Consider the following 22,081-nt stretch of genomic DNA (forward strand, 5'->3'; position numbering starts at 1 on the left):
CTTCACTTGATAGAATGCTTCAATCAACTTTGCAATATAAAAATAAAATTTGAGTATTTTGGTTACTCTTGTATCAATCGGTGATGATATCATATCTGAATTCAATGTGTTCTCTTAACAGAAATTTTGAATTAAACCAAGATTCAGTCAGGATATTTTAAAACCATGTAACTAAGCTGTCCAATTCACTTGGGCTTTATAACGTCCCTATTTGAGTTACTAAATTAGGCATCCATAATGTAGTACTGAACGAAACGACTGGTTACAATATGCCAAAAAGTTGTATTAAATATTCTTCTTACTCAGTGATTATTAGTGATTACTGTTCATACATATAAATAAATGTAGTCATCACTAGATTATCTCCGACATGGCCGAACTCAACTTGTCAGGTCATTGCACTAGAACTCTGACAATTTTTTTCTAGCAATTAGTTATTAGAGAGTACACGATTACTATTAGTGTAAGGGATTAGTAGTCATTTTTAAGTTTTATAGTTTGCATCCGGACCTGAGTTTAGTTAATTAACCACTAAAAGCTAGGAAGCAGTAGGAAGTTGTTACATTTTATTATTAGATTACTCAGTAGTTTACATTCATGACTTAACCAGGGATCGAGCGCAGATTCATCAGGTCCTGTGTCTAGAGCTCATCTTGACTTTATATTCGTACTTCTGTGGAGTCCCACTCTAGGACGAAACAGCCATTCAGTGGTTCCAAGTTTACAATGGTGGTCTAGCACTGATTGGTTTATAATCTCACAACCCTATACTGATAATTATTATGTGCTCATTAACAACTAGTTTCGAGAGGGAATTCTAAGAGTTCTAATGAGAAGCCGTTTATACTTCTAACAGTAGGATATTTTTGGGGTCAATTTTCCTTTAATCATACAACATTTGACAGAAAAGCCAGTACAATACATAGACACATCACTTACATTTGATCTATTGATGGTTTCACCAAGGAAATATTTAATAAATTAATTCAATTAACCAATAGATAACAGACTAATGTCACCAATCAAATTAAAAACTTATAATAAACCAATAAACTTTTAATTGTATTTTGCCTAATATTTTAATTGGTTAATTAAAAACCATATGTTGATGAGTCGATAATATTTATTTCAATCCTTCTTAGAGTTAATCGAAATGTTCATATTGTGAATTACTTTCAACAACTCTCCTAATATATGATGTAATCTATCGAGATTCAGCATAGAAAGAATTGTTGTTTGTTAAAGGGGATTTAAAACTAACTTTTGAAAAGTATGTATCAACCTAATAACAATAATAATAATACTTCTCATTATTGTCCAGAATACTCAATGGGAAATTGTTCATTATGTAATCACGCAAATTATGGTAATGAATATTTACATTCAGAAAATGACACTAACAGTGATACTTCATTCCAAAATTTGTATAATATGTCAAACTCTTTATCATATCCACTACTTTGCAGGGAGTTTCATAATACGCTAACTACTAATACTGATTCTCAAAATATAGCTTCAGCAGATACAATGCAATCAGATATATCAACAAATTATGATACTACATTATTAATGAATACAATAAGAGATTTTGGATGGCCATATTTTGAAAAATCCACTTCTGCTTTTTCTTTATGTTCACATGGAAAATCTAATTTCAGTTCAAGTTATCGTGATTGTCGTCTGCGTTATATTAAACAAACAAGAAAACTACAAAAATATCTTCGTGTTACACCTGAAGGTCATATATTAGTGAATAATCCGAAAATTGAACATCACCATATACTACATCATAGTTTACATCAATCACCTGGTACTCAATCTTACAATAATTCCAAAATCAATACATTGGAATGTAAAGGTAACTTAAGTAAATTTACTACAAATGGTCAGGATTTATGCAATAATCCATTTGGTTCATTAATTAGCACACCAAAAATTAAACGTATATACACAGCATTTTGGAATTTGGAACCACGTGAAAGTATCACTGTACACAAATTACCTTCATCAAAGACTACAACATTTACAGAATCAACAACTTCATCTCTGAATCATTATACAAATGGTTATGATTACTTAAATAGTACTAATCATGGACAAATTGATGAGTTGGAATTCCCAACGCATAATAATAGTGATAACAATAAGGATATTACACCAAACACTCCACAGTTAGAACCTTTAATTGAAGATTCTATAAACGATAAAATAACAGATTATCAGATCTAGTCATGAAATCAAAATAATTTAGAATATATTTATATATTTTTATTTATTTCCTTTTCAATTCATTACTTCGCCCTAATTTATTAAAACGAAAACAATTAAAATCAACAATAGATTATTCTCTTAGATCTGTATACATATGCATATTTTTTATGTACATAACAAAATGCATTTATCAACTGAACTAGACTTTTATTTCTGGTATAATATCCTGCTGCTGGTACTACTGCTGCTGATGATGACGATGACGATTATGTTGATGGTGATACAGATATTAATGACTGAAGTATAAGGGTAAGATTAAGATAGATATCTTAAGTTTATGTATGTAGACTGAGTGTTCGAATGATAGACGATAACCAACTTCTGATTACGTTTAGAAGAAAACTTTATATATTTAGAGATTTGTTTCCAGATAGAAGTATTAAGAAAATGTCTATCAATAATATACATATACTTAAGAAAAGAATGGTCAATTAAATTAACTGATAATTTTGTTAACTGACTGAAAAATCGATGATCAGTTAATGACAGGATATTTAGTTATAAGCTAATTCAAACCAAAGATATTTATGCCATAAATTGAATAATATACTAGCAACGTCACAATCGATTGATCGCTGGGTGGTGATCAATTTCATGTGTGTCAAGTCCTTATTTAGTGAAGATCAAATGCTATCGACCAGGTTGCAATGTGGCCACCAGTCTAGGCGACTCCGCCAGGGAGCACCAGTTCCCTCAAGATTACAGGTACACCTTGCTGACGAGTGCCAAGTAGCACGAAACCCGGGTCCAGGGTTTCCTATCGACTACCTCCAACCACCATCTAATTTCAATACTAGCAATGTGTTAGATATTAAAAAAAGTTGTTGCCTTGATTCTGTTTTTAAAACTTAGACTGTACAACCAATTTTATCTACATTAAAAGTAAAGTGGAATATCTCTTTCAATATACTTTTAAAGTTCTGTTTAAAATATTAGTAAAGAATAGAAAACTACTGAGTAATTAAAAGTTTTTCTAGTAAATATATCGTTGCTTACACGCGTCTTATGTATAGTCATATATTTAATGATAATGATGTTCATGAAACACATGAACACTTCGAACTATGTTAGTAGACTAAGTATAATCACTTCAAAAATCCAATGAGATCATTTCTATAATAGTCTAACAAAACGATACTAGAAACTTTACTTTTAAAAATAGGTCGATTGATTTAAATCGGTAGTGCAAGAATATAATTTATTTTTTCAACACAAGTTACCATAAATATTATTGGTTCCTAGGAAAGACTTCTAGTAAGTTGGGTTTTCAAAGTACCTCATAGAGCTTCAAGACATCATTCTCTTTAAAAATAAAGAGAATTCAGTGAAAAAAATTTTCTTTTCGACGAAATCATTTACTTAAGCTGTGCATTCATAATGATAGTTATATGAAAAATATATGTCTATAGAAGTATAGGAAAGATTAGATCATAAATTGATTCGAGACTCTTATTACCGACAGTACAAAAGAAAACTTTTTATGAATATGGAATTTGAAGGAGTTACGGCTACTGACATCGTAAATAAAAGGATTTTAAAGTCGTGGAATAAAACCTTCTACTCAGCTAATCTCCGAATTGTTTTCTCAAGCCAGCCTACCATTCACGGATGTGTTAAAGATAAACCTCCGCTTTGAGCCATATCAAATTTACTTGCTCATGTGGGGCAGGTAACATCGACCACACAAAGCAATCACACTTCAAACGCTTCTCAGAACATTATCCGATATGGCTTTTAAAATGAGAATGCAAAACAATTACCAGTTCAATACAGGAACATTTAATCAACTGTGGACACATCGCTCTCACGGAGTCTTCTTTTAAAGTAATTTACACAGTCAAAAGAATTGGATCAAAGAGAAGTCGAATCAATATTTTATGCACTGCTGAGGCATTGGCAATCGACGAACTCAAGCCCGAACTTTGCATGCAGAACGATTCGTCTAACCTCTCAACCTTCATTGGCCCTAATTCCCTTTATTGGTATGTTTGCGTTTTTTTCTTCATTTTCATTTGGTTATTATTTTTTAGATTATTATTTCGTAGTTTTAAACTTTAATCAGTTATTGTTATTATCTTTAAACAAGTTTTCTTGATTATTATTCAGTTTTTATTATTATGACCTTTATGTTTGTCGTTTTTCTTCATATCTGTCAATTGGACAATTATTTGACCCGTAAATTATTTTCATCTTTATATTCCTTCCTTACCCCTTGATTATTGCGTAACCTCATTTGATAATAAGAATCTATGATCAAATTATGATCCAATCTTTTCTAACTTTCTATAGAGATATATTGTCCATACAACTATCAATATGAATGTACAGCTTAAGTAAATGATTTCCTCGAAAAGAAATTTTTTTCGCTGAATTATAAATGAATAACTCCAAATTCTTTTGAGCGAAGATGGATGGTGGCTAGCAGGGGAATCTAGGACAAGTGTTTCGTCCTATTAGGGACTCATTAACTGAATGTACCTGCATACCAAAGTTGATGTTCACTCTGAGATTCAAAACCAGTAACATTCACTTCAAACCCCATCGCGTTATCCATTCAGCTACTGAGTCGTGCTAGCCAACTGCTTGTGCGATGAGGTGAAGCTTAAATTCATTTGGTATTGTTTACTTAAATATTCCCATTGATGATTAGGATTGCAATTGATCAGTCTCTTATTGGACTCAGTAGATAAGTGAATACTTGGTTGGAGCCCCAGAATGAACATCAATTCTGAGATACAGGCACATCCAGTTGACGAGTCTGAGATAGGATGAAACGCTTGTCTTGGATTCCACTGCTAGCCACTTTCCAACTTTGCTTATAATACTTGTGAATTAAGGTACTATCAAGGCAATATGCACAGTATGCACATATGCCAATAATAGACTGATCAATTGCAGTCCTAATGATCAATGGAAATATTCAAGTAAGCAGTATCAAGTGAATTTAAACTCTAAATTCTATTTTTATAATATAAATTTAGAGTTTTTTGCTGTAAACCACGGTAATTTCAATATTTCATATAGTCACCAACACCTTATCTTACGATTTCATCGAATACTTATGTCTAAGTTTGTCTTGATGTGCTAAAACTGATCGCTATTCATTCTATAAACGTAATCTTTGAACATATATTTTAGTCAGTCAAAAACGTATATTTCCAAAAAGATGACTTTTTCGACTGGGAAAATAAAACATATGTGCCTATTGAACCGAAATGTATTAAGAAATACTTGCCAATAACCTTTTTTGTAAATAATATGTCTGGAAAGATTGAAGTTTGATAAGCAAACATCTTACAGTCATTTATTTTAAAGGCATTTTAATCATGATTAATCCTCTGTTTGAATTTTGTACGTTAATTGGTTAGTTTCCTAAGAATAACTAACTTCTTTCTACTAGCTATTCTGTCTCTTGAATCTATTATTTTATTCATTCAGTATTTATGCGTAATAGTTCCTTAGTTGCATGTTACATCAGTTTTTGGCAAAACCAATTGTAAACTTACAAACAAACATACAATAATTGTTGACAATTTCTCTATTAGTCAAAATTGGAATGACATAATATGCCGTCTACAAATGTCTATAAAACTTGAATGTGTTTTTTGCATTGTAAAAGAGAATATTCATTTATTATTACTAGTAATTAGAATGTAAGTGATTTTTATGTAAAGCTCAATTGAAACTATGAAGAAGTGACTTATATTAAGTCATTAAACATCAGAAATACAATTTCCTACTCATTAGAATATCACAAAAGAAGATATTCATTATTAACTTTCTACCCAATGTTCAATTTCCGTGTTACTATCAAGTCCAGCCTGCGCCATTTATACCGATAGAATAATAAACAGTTTATAGATTTTCTCTTATTTACTATTTAGTTAAGTTGAACTCATTCTAAATGTAACAGCCTAGATTGATGCACAAATAAGTCAGGTTGTATGTTTTTTTTTTATTGAAAATTGAGTTAAAAAAAGCGTGTTACTACCAACATATCATTGACAACCATAAACTATGTTACAAACAATCTCTTCATAACTATTGAAGGAAAGTTTCTTGCTGGTATTTGATCAACCATTTAAACAAATACCAAAAATTAAATGGGGCGGAAATCTGGAGAACTACGAAAGCCATCATCCAGATGATACAGGTGTTTATTAACAGTTGTCTACGCAAAATACTTCGGATCCGTTGGCCGGACACTATAAGCAACAACGTACTGTGGGAGAGAACAAACCAGATCCCAGCGGAGGAAGAAATCAGGAAGACTGGTTGGGAGTGGATAGGACACACATTGAGGAAAGCACCCAACTGTGTCACAAGACAAGCCCTCACATGGAATCCTCAACGCCAAAGGAGAAGAGGAAGACCAAAGAACACGTTACGCCGGGAAATAGGGATAGACATGAGAAAAATGAACAAGAATTGTATGGAACTAGAAAAGAAGGCCGAGGACAGAGTGGGTTGGAGAATGTTGGTCGGCGGCCTATGCTCCATTAGGAGTAACAGACGTAAGTAAGTAAGCAAATAAATCTGATCATTTAATATATTTAATTAATATAGAAAATTGGAAGTAATTACATAACTTATAGATTATTTACATAGAATTAAGTACTATATTTTATGTATTATGCTGATCATTAGCATAGTTTTGACGATTTACATTACCTATTCAAGTAAGGCAAGTTGTAGATGAAGAATATCAACAGATCTAAAACTAAGTTTTTGAATTACTGCATATCATTTAAAAATATATTAAGCTTAAGTGACAGTAATGCTTACAACTTGATCTACACATTTGAGAATAGTTCATGTGAATACACTGATCATCTTATTGTGGTGTGTGCTACTTATATTGCCATAAGTAGTATATGATGTTAGTCGTGAACAGAAGGTCTGACAGCAGAGAGACAAGAGGATCGAACAGCAAAGAATGGAAACAAAATGCAATTTGTATGAAAATGCAAGAACAATGAAGTCTGAGTCATTTTGAGACAACTGGTGGACATTTTGCAAATTAAGCATTTACTTTATGATTGTTAGATTTTATCAACAAGTCCTGTAATTGTGTGTTAAATACGTTCGATTGTTACCCACTGGTGTTCGTGTTCGCTACATTATCACTTCTAAACGTAATCTAGTTCGTAATTAGTATTGCTGGATAGGAACTTTATGTATGATAATTTAAGATATTATGTTGTATATTGTGCCCAGAAACCTACTTGTATATTGAATAGAAAGAAGTTCTAGTAGTTAGCTATAATCGTCGGCACAGTGATATCTCACTGTGAAAGTCAAACTTTCACGAGAACCGTACTTTTCTTAGAGATAGTAGTATATAATACTGATAACTACCAACTAAATTGATAAATGAAGCTCAAGATCCCTTGCCGACTGCGTTTAAGTCACTTTTAATAAATATCAGTGTAGTGGAGAAGTAGGAAATGTTGCTAACTAACTGAACAATCATTTGAAAATCAGTTGTTTTGTACTTATTTAAGGCTATTGAATCGTGTTCAATCATAACTTTGCCGTGGTGAGGAAACGAAAACTTTTCAGATTTCGCGTTGATTGTATTTTAGGACCATATTAGTCAGAATGGTACGCTCTTTCAATTATGATAATGGATTTAATGTCCAGGTCTTATTCATTAAAATAACAAATATGAGCGAACAGCATTATTTTTAATTATACATTCGTTAGCCTTCACCTTAATTTGCAGTCAGATTTATTTACATATGTTCAGAAGCTAGTCAAGATCATTTTATAGTCAATAATAAAAATGAGGTAGATCGTATGACTGATAACAATAAGCAAACTGTTAAAACCAATATTACGTTGAAAGGTGTCCTGATAATAAAAATAACATCTTGTGTAAATAAAGATGGATGGTGGCGCGCGTTTAGTCATATTTGGGACTCATTAACTGGATGTACCTGCATACCAAAGTTGATGTTCACTCTGGGATTCAAAACCAGTAACATTCACTTCAAACCCCATCGCGTTATCCACTCGACTACTTAGTCGTGCTAGCCAATTGCTTGTGCGATGAGGTGAAGTTTAAATTCACTTGGTGTTGTTTACTTGAATATTTGCATTGATGATGAGGACTGAAATTGATCTGTCTCTTATTGGCATATGTGCACTCTGTACGGATAACCCCGTTATTGCCTTAATTCACAAGTATTATAAGCAAAGTTGGATAGTGGCTAGCAGTGGAATCCAAAACGCATGTTTCGTTCTATTTAAGACTCGTCACTTGGAAATGCCCTTTTTGATCAATTCCAAGCCTAAACATCAATAGGAAGGTTCAAGCAAGCAATAATAAGTGAATCTTGGTTAAATATTTAAATACAGAAAGTAGGTCAAAACTATACCTTTTACAGATAGAAACCATCAGAAGTTTGTATGGATAGATGTGTGGGCATAATCAATTTAAATATATGTGACGAAGAATAGATATAAATTGTGAGGAGAGAAAAGAACAAATATTTAAAAAATAAGCAGTATCATCTATTAAATTTTCTACCAAAAAATGAACAATAATTAACAAACTCCTTTCGGTTACCAAAACCAGAGTTATTAATTTGAATCCAATTAGTTTTCGCTATATGTACAATACAAAATTAAACTTTGTTGATAAAACATGACGGCATATGATATACTTAGATTCTATCCATCACAATGTAGCGAACAAGAACACAAGTGGAGACAATCAAATGTATTTGAATACAAAATTACAGAATCTCTTAGTAAAATTTGAGAGCCATATTGTAAATACTTCATTTGCAAAATGTCACTCAAGTGTCTTAGGCTTGACTGTTCCTTCGTTTTCACACCAATCATTCTCTATTCTCGTTCTCTTTGCTTCGACCTTCTTAACCTTCTGCCACGAGGCATTCCACTTTCGATTGGTGATATATACTACGGTATTAATATCTAACAATATTAAAAGCAATTTCTATTTTATGAAAGTGAAAACATGATAAATCTAAACTGAGCAATGTTGGTTTCAGTCGAATCATCGTCAAATTCCACTGTAAAAAAAACACATATTCACATAAATAAATCAAGTGATTTTATGAGTCGATCGAAATAATGAAGTAGATAGATGTGATAGTAGTATTAGTATTAGTAGTGATAGTAGTAGTAGTAGTGGTAGTAAAAATAATAATGAAAAAACGGCTTATATTCTCACATTCACCTAAGGTTTATAAATGGATTCAATAAAATAATCATGTAATCATAAAACTAAGAAAATAATTAATCATAATATTTGATACTGAAATACATTGATAATTACTATAGTAAACGTCAATTATTTTGATTTGTTTACTAGCTGATTTTAGTGATTAGAGTAAGCTAAATGCGAATAAAAAAGTCTTAATAAATCTACTCTCCTGATAATGATAAAAACAATAATAACCGTCTAGTTACTAACTATTTACAACTTAGAGAAGAATCCATGTGGTTCCCGAGGGAAACCGTGATAGGTGAGGTTCAAATAAGTTGAAAGAAAGATATATCAGTGATAGTACCAAGGTATGGTGATAAAAATTTAATTCACTGAGTGAAACTGAAAATAATAATTAGTATCAATTAAATTTATCAAGGACACTAAGGGCTCTGTGTTTCATTACTGGTGAAGTTTTGAATGTTGTTTTATTCTGTGTCTTAAACTGAGATATAATGCTAATTCAGTTTTTCTTAGTTTCATTGTGTGTCTGAAATCAGTGTGCTTTGTGAATTATCTTTAAGCTCGTCTTAGATATTTCAATGCCAGTTTAATCGTGGTAATCATGTAATGTAGGATGAGTCATCCCATTTATTTATTTATTTATTTAAACACATAAACATTGGTACAAGGAGGCACCAAATACATATGCCCCACACAAATCTCATTCGATATGTGTGAGGGCTTTGATACTGCCCGGGTGCCCGAACCGAAGCAGGTGGTCTTCTTAGGGAGCCACTCCCCGAGCCTTTGACCTAAAGGTCTGATCCACAAGGAAGTGGAGCATTGTAAGGAGGTGCATTCCCATGGTAGCCGGTGACCAACAATTGGTTCATACGCCATTTGTTACTACAGGATACTGGAGCCCATGTGCACCATTGGTTTGGAATCCGGTTAAATTGCCAGACATTCGCTTTTCGTCCTCTCAATTTCGTAAACAACACCCCCGCCACGAGGAGGCAGTGAGTAGGACTTCCCTGTCAGAGGCTGTATACGCGTGGCCGTGTGAGAGCATTTTGAAAGGGAGGGCGGGCCAAACCCACTCTCGGCCATACCAGGGCATTTGGGGGCAGTCATCCCATTGGTTTGGCTTGATAGCTTTTCTGTGGATGTCAAAATTGTTAACGTCACCAATAAAAATAACTAAAAAACTAAACGGACATACAGTTATCTGGTGCGCTATTTAATGTCACTAACTGGTCTAAATAGGAAAGAAGGGCAATGAAATATTATCATTTAAAATGCCAAAAAATTCTAGTCGAAATAGTAATTCCAGCTAAATTGATTGAAAAGAGCTGTCCGATCCAAATTATATATATAGTTTCATGAAAAAGCATTACATCAACAATCAGTACCCTATCTCTCTCTCTCTCTAGGTGTTTTCAAAGTTATTCGTTATCAATAATCAGGTCAGCTTAACTATTATATCAGTATCAAGAGTTCAAAGTGAAATAAATTGATTATCGGATTTTCACACTCCACGTGAAGTTAGTTCCGAATTATTCATGTGGATCAGTTTGTAAAATGATTATCTGTATTTTATTTTCTGTATTGTATTCTATCTTTAAATTCTATTCAACAATTGTAAATCATTTAACAGAAACTAGTTAAACAGTCTTCTTTATATAATAAAAAGTGATTACCACATATTTCTAAATGAAAGTATCTAATAACAACTGTAAACATTTGTTCTATGGTAAAGGCCTACATCATGTCAGTCGTTGTTGCTACTTCAGTATCATCATTTATCTTATATAACTTGTGTAAAAATAATTTTGTATGTTTAAATATATCAAAATATATGATTAAAAATTTCCACTATTGATATGATGCAACATGTCTCATTGCAGTGTTGTGGATCGACTAAAGTTGGACAATAACACCGTTAGATGCCAGTCTAGTGGTCCAGAGATTAGGCGTTCATGAACGAATTCTAAGACCCCGGGTTCGAGCTCTGCTTGCGGGATCATAGATGTGCATGGCTGAGGAGTCCAGTACTAGGATGAAACGGGCCTCCAGTGATTCCAAGTTTTAATGGCGGTCTAATATTGATCAGTTCATGATTCCAATTTAAAAATTCCTTATTAGCCCCAGCTTTGTTGGTCTTACTTTTAGAGAATAGACGAAACTAATAGATTCTTCTTACCCAAAATGTTACTAAACATATATATATCAGTATAGAGGCTTGTGGAGATCAGTGAATGCTGTTGACATCACGAATTAATCTTAATCGAACACCCGTTCAAAGATTTTGTAAACTGTTTGAAGTTGCATATATATGAAATTGGATATCGGCTCAGTGATCTACATTTTGATCGTTCGCGCCCTGAACTGAAAATTTTAGACTCAAACCCCTATGGAGGATTGGTGAAAACATATAGCTGAGAAGTCTCATACTAGGATGAAACATTTCTCTAGTTCTTCATAATTTTCAACGATTTTTTAACTGAGTTCCGTTTGCCATGTCAATAAAAGGTTTTAAGCATAAAAAGCTATTGGAAATTTCAAAATCAAATAACTTTCATAATAAAATTGTATAGACTGAATCATACTTTTTGGTTACTAAGTAATTACCAAGATATTTCTATTCCTTAAATAACCATTGGAAGCACAATAACAATTAAATTTGAAAATCAAAGTAATATAAAAATGCTTTTTTCAATAGTCGTCTTACATGAGGTTAAACTTCAAAGACGAATATTTACATTATTTTTATTCGCTAAACATTTTGGGAAAAAAAATCGTGTATTCATATATCTAACAGTAAACTATGTGCCATAAATTTTTAAATAAAGCCAGAACAAACATAGATGCAGAATAATATGAATTCATGATACTTCGTTGTTTCTCATTAGCAGCTTACAATCATGTATGTAATGAAAGTTTACATTGACATAGATGAATGAAAACAATTGGAATGACATAAATATATGTGGAGGAGTAGGTCCAAGGTCATTTGGTGTTGGAATTTTTAAAAAAAACATAAAGGGCGGTTGATGCATTTTTATCTAATTCAAATGAAATACACTGGCGAGTGTAATTGATAAGTTCGACTTTAGAACTTTAAAAAGATGGATAGTGAATATAATAAGTAAACATACTGAATTAATCCTGTATATCTAACTTTGAAATGAAACAAAAATACATGCAAAGGAGAAGAAAATTTCAGCAAACTGATTTCGCACTGTTTTGCATATTAACAACTAAACAGAACATTGAATATAGTGGGTAAATTGTAATGAAAATATAATTTATAATCTACCTACAAATAACGTTTGATTACGTGATTGAATTATAAATCAGTGTTATATTTATAAAGTGTAGTTAGATAACACTGTTGTTCGTTACAACCTGTTACATGTTGCCTTGATTACGTTTTGAGTCAGTTTACAATTATTTTGTGGGTTATCTGGTAATATAAAACATAAGCACAGGTGGTTTTTCGGTTCGAATAGCTAGAAACACGTGCACACCTAACAAAATGAATGTAAAATTCTATTTACCATCATGCTTGTTTAGCATAAGATTTTTAAATTATGTTAGACCAATACCATAGTAACCATCTATAATGTATAGTGTTTAACTATCTTATGAATCATGGTTCAGTGAAATGGCATTTTCGGATGTCAACAGTTTTTCTAACTGATAATTTTTAACTATGATGTAAGTACATCAGGCAACTACAAAGACCATCCTTAATAGAAATATTACGTATAGTAGGTTATAGCGAAACTTTTCACAGTACATATATATGTAATATTGCGTTAACTATGACAATAAACAAAATTGTTTCGAATAGAAGATAGATTGTTGATTGGCATGTTATACATAGATCTATATTAACACTATCGATAAAGATTCTTGATGGTGAAATTATAAGAGAAATTATAAGGCACTTCATTTTTCATTTTTCAAACAACACAAGCTGTTGAAGTAAAAAAGGTCTTCATAAAGATGAATGCAGAAAATCACAAAAAGCGTTTTTAACATAGAATTATAAATATATCTGGTGAATTAGTTTTTCTTTTTCTATTCTACTGACATAAATATACTGTATTTTTCAATCAAACACTGAGATATATCATCAGAGGGGGATTTTGTGGACATTATAATAATTTAATAGTTAAATTCATGAGTCAACTGAAGCTAGACCATCATGAAAAACCTGGAAGCACTGGACGGCCGTTTCGTCCTAGTGGTTAAGCACTCGCGCGTGAGACTGATAAGCCCTGGGTTCGAATCTCGCGAGGCAGGGTCGTGGATGCACACTGCTGAGAAGTCCCATACCAATACAAATCGGTCATCCAATGCTTACAGATTTTCCATGGTGATCTAGCTTCAATTGATTTATGAATTAAACTATTGAGATATATTACAATTACAACCAGTCTTGAACAATCTGTTCTATAGATTAAACACATGGTTTAGTTACGTTTAAAAGAAATGTATTGCAAAGGAATATTATTAAGAAAAAATATTTCCTATAACCTGATATTATTATTTCCTATCTGAAATATAATTTGAATATTCATTAATACAAATATTTAAAGAGGAAAATCACTTAACGGTACAATTATAGAACATTCATTATTCATGGAATAATTTATAACTCATTGTTTTAACACTACAGAATAAAACGTGTATCCACCATTAATGAAAACCTGGAAGCACTGGACGGCTGTTTCGTCCTAGTATGGGACTTCTCAGCAGTGTACATCCACGTTCCCTCACGCGGGACTCGAAACAATGACCTTTGGTCTCGCACGGGAACGCTCAACCTCTAGACCATTGAGCCAGTATCCAACGGTGTTTCAAATAATTTTTTTATTTCATCTGTGATGAATATTATTATAAATAGTTACTAGTGAATATAATGTGAATATATGTTTGTTAAATAAATGCAATACACACAAAATCATCGATGACAATGTGTATGCTTTAAGTCTTCTTTCAAATATTGGGATTATTTCTCCCTGAGTAAACATTAAAATTATATCAGTTTAGCATATTATTTGCTTATGTGATTTTATAAAAATGTTATACAACCTATTTCTATGTAGTTGATTATAAAGCTCTATCACAACTAGACAAAACTACACTCAAATATATTGTTTTCACCTAGATCGTTATCAGGCTTTATACTAATATACATGGATAGTTATATGAAAATATTTTATGAGTCATTGATGGAAATGAAATAGATTGGATAACTAATCATGATAAGGAACATGTACAAATTGATAGTGGTAAGACTGGTGCACTAGTTGTTTTAGTCAGTAGTTAAATGTATGTTAAAGAGAAAGTTTTAGTACAAAATTTTATAATGAAAGCGTATTATGATAAACAAATATATATAAAACTGAATCAAGTAATTGTTATCATTGATCCATTGATCTTTGTGTTTAAAATTTTGTTTGTACTCAAGTCGATTCATTTTATTTCGGATTTCATTTACTTACGGGTAAACAAACAGAGCTAGTAGAATTCAACCGTATCGAGTATATGAATGAAAATCAATAATAGTTACGTAATATAACGAACTGAATGAAGTTCGATATCTAAAACCACTGAATGACTGCTCAGTAGTCTAAATTTAATTACTTTCTTCGAAGTCTAAAGGTCCCTGGTTCATGACTCGGGAGGGTTGTAGATGCATACTACCGAGGGATCCCACTTTATGATGAAATAGATATCTACTAGCTCGTGAGTTTTCATCGATTACCTAACTAAGATCATTCTGTGCTTTAAAAAAAATGAAATTCAACAACCTCCAGAATACCCTGAAATAAGAATCAGATATGTTGGAGAACTAACCTGAGAAATAATATTTATTGAATCAATAAAATGACTGGAATATATATTGAACATCTTGTATGCACCAAAACAAAATCATGCTCTTAATTATAATAAAAAATGGTTTTCATCAAATGTCAGCAGTAAGAACAATAGTTACAGATAAAACTGGATCAAGATCTTACAATTTCACTACTCAATTAATTGAAAAAAATTGTAAATTAATATAGATCCTAACTGATCGTGAGACTCAAATATACTATGATAGAACGCATGATTGATGAAATCTCATTGTTGAGCAGTTCTAAATTAAAACGAATCAGTCAACTACTTCTGCTTAACTATTAGTATTTCCCAATATGATGTCAAATGAGACAACAACTGTAAAGCTCTGTATTCTAAATTAATTAATTGCCTAGTTAGATGATGGTCACCTGAAAAAAATTATTATCAAGCTGTCGTTCATCGAAGAAAATAACATTTTGGTTAAAATAGCCTACAGCTATTACAACAGTAACAAAATGTTCAGGAAAAAAAGTTTATTATAGTGAGTACATTTTACTAAAGTTGAATAACAACGAACTGTGGAATCATTCTACCAAGGGCTCATCAGTTGGTTATATATTTCATCCTTGGGGAAATCAACTGTCAAGTTTAAATACGATACAGTTGAAAAGAAAACCTGCTTTTATATTTGTGCTTGAAAAGAAATGAAATCACTGGGATAAGTAACCACAGGATAATTTCCGCGTTGAAGGTGCCTTATCCATCAGCACAAATGATGACGTTATGTCAAAGTAACTGCTTGCTCAAATAAACAAAAATTGGTGGATCTCAGATATTGATACTTATATAAATTAACTAAACAGTTGAGAATTCAGAATATTATTTTTAGAAGACCAATACTGTGGTGACATTTTAAAAATGAAATATAATCAAAATAGTTTTGAAAAAAATCCTCTGATATGTTATTACGAAGTTATCCATTTTCCCAGTAGACTTGCTAAATATATCCATTTCATCAGAGATGTTTAGGAAATTATTTTTACCTTTTTTCTACAATGTTCGTCAGTGAGTGAAAAATGACAGCCTATATATATATATATATATATATAGAGAGAGAGAGAGAGAGAGAGAGAGTTTCGGGCCAGATTCTGGGCAACTACGCACTAGCTAACCATTTCTTTCGAATCGTTACTTACAATAATGTTTGAGATGAAAATCTGTTGGTAAATTACATACGTGAAGATGTGAACTATTATTTACTCACGTTCTTACTAAGGATATGGATAGTGACTAGCATTGGAATCGAGGCAGTGCGTTTCGTTCCATTCGGGGCTCATCAACCGCATAGTAGTGTTTATTTGACTACAGGAAGTTCATCCTTCTTCAAACGTCTAACGTGTTATTCACTGGGCTAATGATTACAGATATTCACTCTCTTATGCAATAAGTATCAATCCAAATCCTTACAAATTGATTTGTCCTTAGTTTAGAAAATATTTCTAAGTAAGATAAAATAAATATTTAGTGTTCCCCGGTTCTCCAGGTGATATAAATCTGTAATAAAATCCCAGATCTCTACGAACTTTTCAACTAAATATTGATTAGCTTTATCCACTCCAAATCGTTATTAATATAGCACAACTATCATTTATTTTCAATAAGTACTTTTCATTTAGAAAACATTAATTTATGAAAACTAAACTATTTTAGATTTAATTTAGGTTAATATTCTTTTCGATAATGTGATAAGAAGACGAAGATTATCAGAACTATATGATATATTAGCGCAATACATTTCGAACAATCTGATCACACATATACTTGTGTGTGAACATGTACCAAAGTGGTTACAGAAACAAATAGAATCAAATGATTCAATAAGAGTAGAGGATAAACATCCATCATCTTCTATTGCTAAACATATAATCGAAACAGGTCATATGATTGATATTAACTTGGCTTTTGCGGTGTTGTATAAAAGTGTAAAAGAGCATATACTAAGGTTAATTGAAGCCTAAGTCATACGAAAATTCAACCTTCCTTTGTGTATTCAAGAACAGTTTGTTCTTACCTTAAACCTACCCTGGTAATATTGGCTTATTATCCAGAGTGATTAGGTTTCAAATTGTGTTTACATTATCATTATTACTCTTATTATTATTATCCTTTTCTCAACTTACCCCATTTCCAGTCTATATATATATATATATATATATATATATATATATATATATAAATGTTCTTAACAAGTATATGTGTGATCAGATTGTTCAAAATGTATTACTCTAATATATCACATAGTTCTGATAATCTTCGTCTTCTTATTACATTATCGAAATTTATCAAAGAAACTAATGGCTTTAATATTCTTTTAATCACTTTATCTTATCACAGTTCCACGAGTGATTATTCTGTTTTATGCTTGATAATTTCTTTCACTTCTATGATCATAATAGTTATCTACTTGCAAACAAACAAACAAAAAAACTTGTTTAGAATTAAGATCCGATTTTTCAGATTTATGTCTAATATGAATTAAATCCAAAAAAAGTACATAGACAAGCGTAAAAATTAGATGAGCCGGAATCAGTTTGTGTATCTAAAATATAATTTTGTCTATTTCTTTGTCAATTTGAATGAACAGAAAAAACAAATTCATAGATTATTACTACTATAATTTTGATTTAAATCAGAGGCTGTTTTAATTTCATTGTCATATAGATAGAAAAAATTTTCAATATGTTACATGGCATTTAATCAATAAATAGTTTTAAATGACAATAGTCTTACATAGACCTTCCTTCACACTCGTTAGTATCTTCGTGAGTAATTCAGAATACTGGCTCAGTGGTCTAGTGGTTAAGCGCTTGCGCGTGAGACTGATAGGTCCTGGGTTCAAATGTCTCGGGGGGAGAGGGATCGTGGATGCGCATTGATGAGGGGTCCCATAATAGGATGAAAAGGTTGTCCAGTGTTTCAAAGTTTTCCATGGTGATCTAGTTTCGATTAACTCATGATCTCAACTATTGAAATAACTAAAATCTCCAAAAAAACCCATTCTGATAGTAATTCAGAATCCCTGAGCAGTTGTATATTTTTAGTTAGAAACTTCTCAGAAGCGTACAGCATAGAATTTTGCAACATAAAAGATTGAACTCAGAATTTTTAAATCTAGTGTCCAACAGGACAGTTTTGAATCATTGATTCGGAACATAATTTTTTTTGAATCCCTAATTGTAACACAAACTAAGAAATAATACTATTCCTTTTATCAAATTTATAAAGGAGAGTTTTTGATCGTTTAGTTAAAGCACTTGTAAACAGTACTGAGTTAGCAATCTGAAATGGTCACTGATCACCATCAGTCATCAGTATAAACTATACAATCCTAAAGTAATTGATTGTATTAAATTTAATTTCAATAGTCCTTCCCTTTTAACAACTTTGTCATACAATATGACATTTATTATTACAAATTTGATTCTATGAATAAACATACACATGTTCATTTGTGTTCTATAGAAAAAATATGGTAGTAAATTTTTAGTTATAATATTTAGGTAACTGCTGATTTTGCTATAAAATCGATAAATCAGCCATTCATTCACAAAGGTTTACATTTATATTTGTTAAGCTCTCAGCCTGATTGGCCATTATTGTTAACAGAAGGGGTTTGTGAAGATTTTAGAAATTTCACAGATTGATATCACGAGCCAATTGAAGCTAGACCACCATGAAAACCTGGAAGCACTGGAAGGCCGTTTTGTCCTAGTATGGGACTCCTCAGCAGTGCGCATCCACGATCCCTCACCCCATGAGATTATTCCATGGTGGTCTAGCTTCAATTGACTCGTGATTTCAATCTGTGACATTATTGTTAACATCCAAAAGCAAAAAAACACAAAAATAATAAATACGGAAGTAATATATTTGAGTTTCTTGTCAGTTTTAAGTAAACCATGTGTATTGCTGACAGTTCGCAACTGCCGCATTCTGTGTATTCACTGAGTTGTTAAATGACATATTTACTCTTTCTACCATCTTCTCTCTGCTCATCTAAATTCTGTTAAACATATCAGTCATCTAGGAATAGTCTATCTCTTAGCTCTACACAGATGTATCATCAGCTGTGCTGTATTTTATTCAGGAATACTGTAGTATAAATACTGATAACTATAAGTAAGTAAAAACTTCATATAGGTGTATATCAATAAAAAAAAGTCCGCCATCTTTTTGCTAAGTTTAATGATGATTTACGTGTGCACATTTAACGAAGAAGAAAGTTAACAGATATGAGTATATTCATCGCGTGGTGATACAATCACATGATTATGTAGACTAAAAAACCGCTGTCCATATATTAACAACGTGTAAGGGATGTGAGCTTGAATAAAAAATTAATTTCCAACTTGTAAAAGAATCTAGAGGTGAGACGAAATGTAGTCAATATGGATGATTTCATATGCTGAACATATTACGATTACGATATTCAGGAACTCGTTTGGTTTTCTACAGTTAATTATTGGTGTGTATCAACTGTATTCTGATTGGCTTGAATGTTATCAAGATTATTTGAAGATCGATCAAGGCCATCAAGATAGTATATATTTACCTTGAATTAAAAGTATACACTATCACCATCAGTAGACTAATCACTAGTGAAAGTATTTATTCATGGCTGTAATTTCATTTATATCAAAATAAACTGAAAACTCTTATAATAAAAAGCAATATGTGAGTAAATCCCCCCATAAAAACTTTCACTAATTAAATTTACAAGACACTGAAGTTGAAGATGACAGTCATTGCCTAAAAGTAAAACATCATTTGCTTTAAATTTATTACCAGTAATGAGGTGACTGTCACTGATTAATTAGTTCGCTATTGTAAACATAGAAACACAAAGCAAAAAAGAAGAAACAAAACAGAAAGTGCTTCGTTTAATTAAAGTACTTATTTCTCAAGCTTTATTTAATGTTTTTTCTTTATTTTGATTATAGACGGTTTATTTTGACTTAGATTTAATTAAATGGCTGTATTATACATCAGAAAGGGTTTTTGTGGATATTACAGTAATTTTATTAATTGAGGTCATGAGTCAATTGAAGCTATACCACCAAGGAAAACCTGTAAGTACTAAACGGCCGTTTCGTACTATTGTCGTATTCCTCATCAGTGCGCATTCACGATCCCATCTCACGAGATTCGAACCCAGGATCTATCAGTCTCATGTGTGAGCGCTTAACCACTAGACCACTGAGCCGGCATCCAACGGTGTTAATGTCAAACTTCAACTAAGTATATTAATTATACTAATTATATGTAAAAAATAAATGGTTTTTGACAATAATTCAGACAGCTATTTTATGATGAATAAAATTTTATTTTGTTCAGTTGAAGTAATCTAATGATAAAGAAATTGAAATGTAAAAAGTACCATGTTTAGTTTTAGGTATTTGTTTATTGTAAAGTAGGTAAAATGAACTTGATTTTTCGTATAAATGATGATCAGTAAGAGAGCTGTCGAAAACCGGAGAGCGCTGTAAAGTTGTATCATTTTAATATTAGACTACTTAGTGCGGTATCGTGGATGCACACTGCTGAGGAATCCCATTGTAGGACGAGACGGCCATCCAATGCTTTCAGATCTTTCATTGTGGTCTAGCTTTATTCGACTCAATTACGACAATATCCACAAAACTCTATTCTGATAAGAAACCTTTGTATTTAATATTTATGATCACAGGTAGGATCAAATCTATGACCTTCATGTTTTGAGATATGTTCGATATCTTCATATCACCATGCTTAAAATAACTTATATATATTTTTTCATTTCATTGAATTCTTGTTACATCGTCGATGATAAGTACTTTACTATAAACTAGATCTATCTCTATCAGTCATAAATTTCTGAAATTATTCACTAAGGATTATACTGTCTGTGCTAAATAATGAAAGAATAAAGTTTAAGATTTTTATTCACTTCTTACAACACAATCTTTCAAATGTATTTAACTAATAATAAAGAAACTATATAAGTTCTTTTTCAATCATTATTTCACCAATATTTGCTTGATATGTATTCAATCTAGTCATAGAAGTAGTATTTTTTTTCTTGAATTACCAAGGCAATAAACACATTCATGTGTCCTACAAATTAATAAACATACTTCAGTCTCAACATCCAATCTATTGTCTTTAAAACTGCATTTAAAGTAATAGACATTACGTCGACTCATTAGGGCAGTTTATTAATATCAGAAAGATAGGCGAAGTAAATAAATAAATATACACCACATAGATAAATTATTCAAAAGAATATAACAAAAAGTATATCATGTTTTACGGAATATATCTATATACATCTGGCCACTTGCTCTGTTTCTGTTACTTTCCTTGTTATAGATGAATACATGTTAAAAAAGAAAGAAATCAAATTACAATATATTATTAGCCCTACCAATCAATGATGCTGGTATTCAAGTATCCTACAGCCGTGAAATTCCGGATGACTACAAGCTGGCTGTTAACCTTAACGATGCTGATCTCTCCAGTTTGCCTGAAGCTTAAGAAGCTTCTAGATATCTAAATATAAAAATTTACTGTGTTCTAACGTCATCCACAATACTATTATTGACTTATTGTATCTATTTTACTTCGATAAACCGTATACACATCAGTATCAATCATACTCAGCACAACTATAAACTACATGGCAGCAATGTTCCTTTCAAATTGATGAGAATAAACAGACTAAAAGAAACAATGTTC

At 31.7% G+C, this 22,081-nt stretch overlaps 1 protein-coding gene across 1 annotated transcript; it reads left to right on the plus strand.

Annotated features, from left to right (window-relative positions):
- Window positions 1-1,142: 1,142 nt before the first annotated feature.
- Window positions 1,143-10,918, plus strand: MS3_00007882 (uncharacterized protein). The gene is made up of 3 exons (XM_012936325.2): window positions 1,143-2,520; window positions 6,322-6,785; window positions 10,885-10,918. The coding sequence occupies exon 1, from the start codon at window positions 1,273-1,275 to the stop codon at window positions 2,227-2,229; it is 957 nt and encodes a 318-aa protein (XP_012791779.1). The 5' UTR covers window positions 1,143-1,272; the 3' UTR covers window positions 2,230-2,520; window positions 6,322-6,785; window positions 10,885-10,918.
- Window positions 10,919-22,081: the final 11,163 nt, after the last annotated feature.

The sequence above is a fragment of the Schistosoma haematobium genome, chromosome 4, assembly GCF_000699445.3.
Source record: "Schistosoma haematobium chromosome 4, whole genome shotgun sequence".
NCBI lineage: Eukaryota > Metazoa > Platyhelminthes > Trematoda > Strigeidida > Schistosomatidae > Schistosoma > Schistosoma haematobium.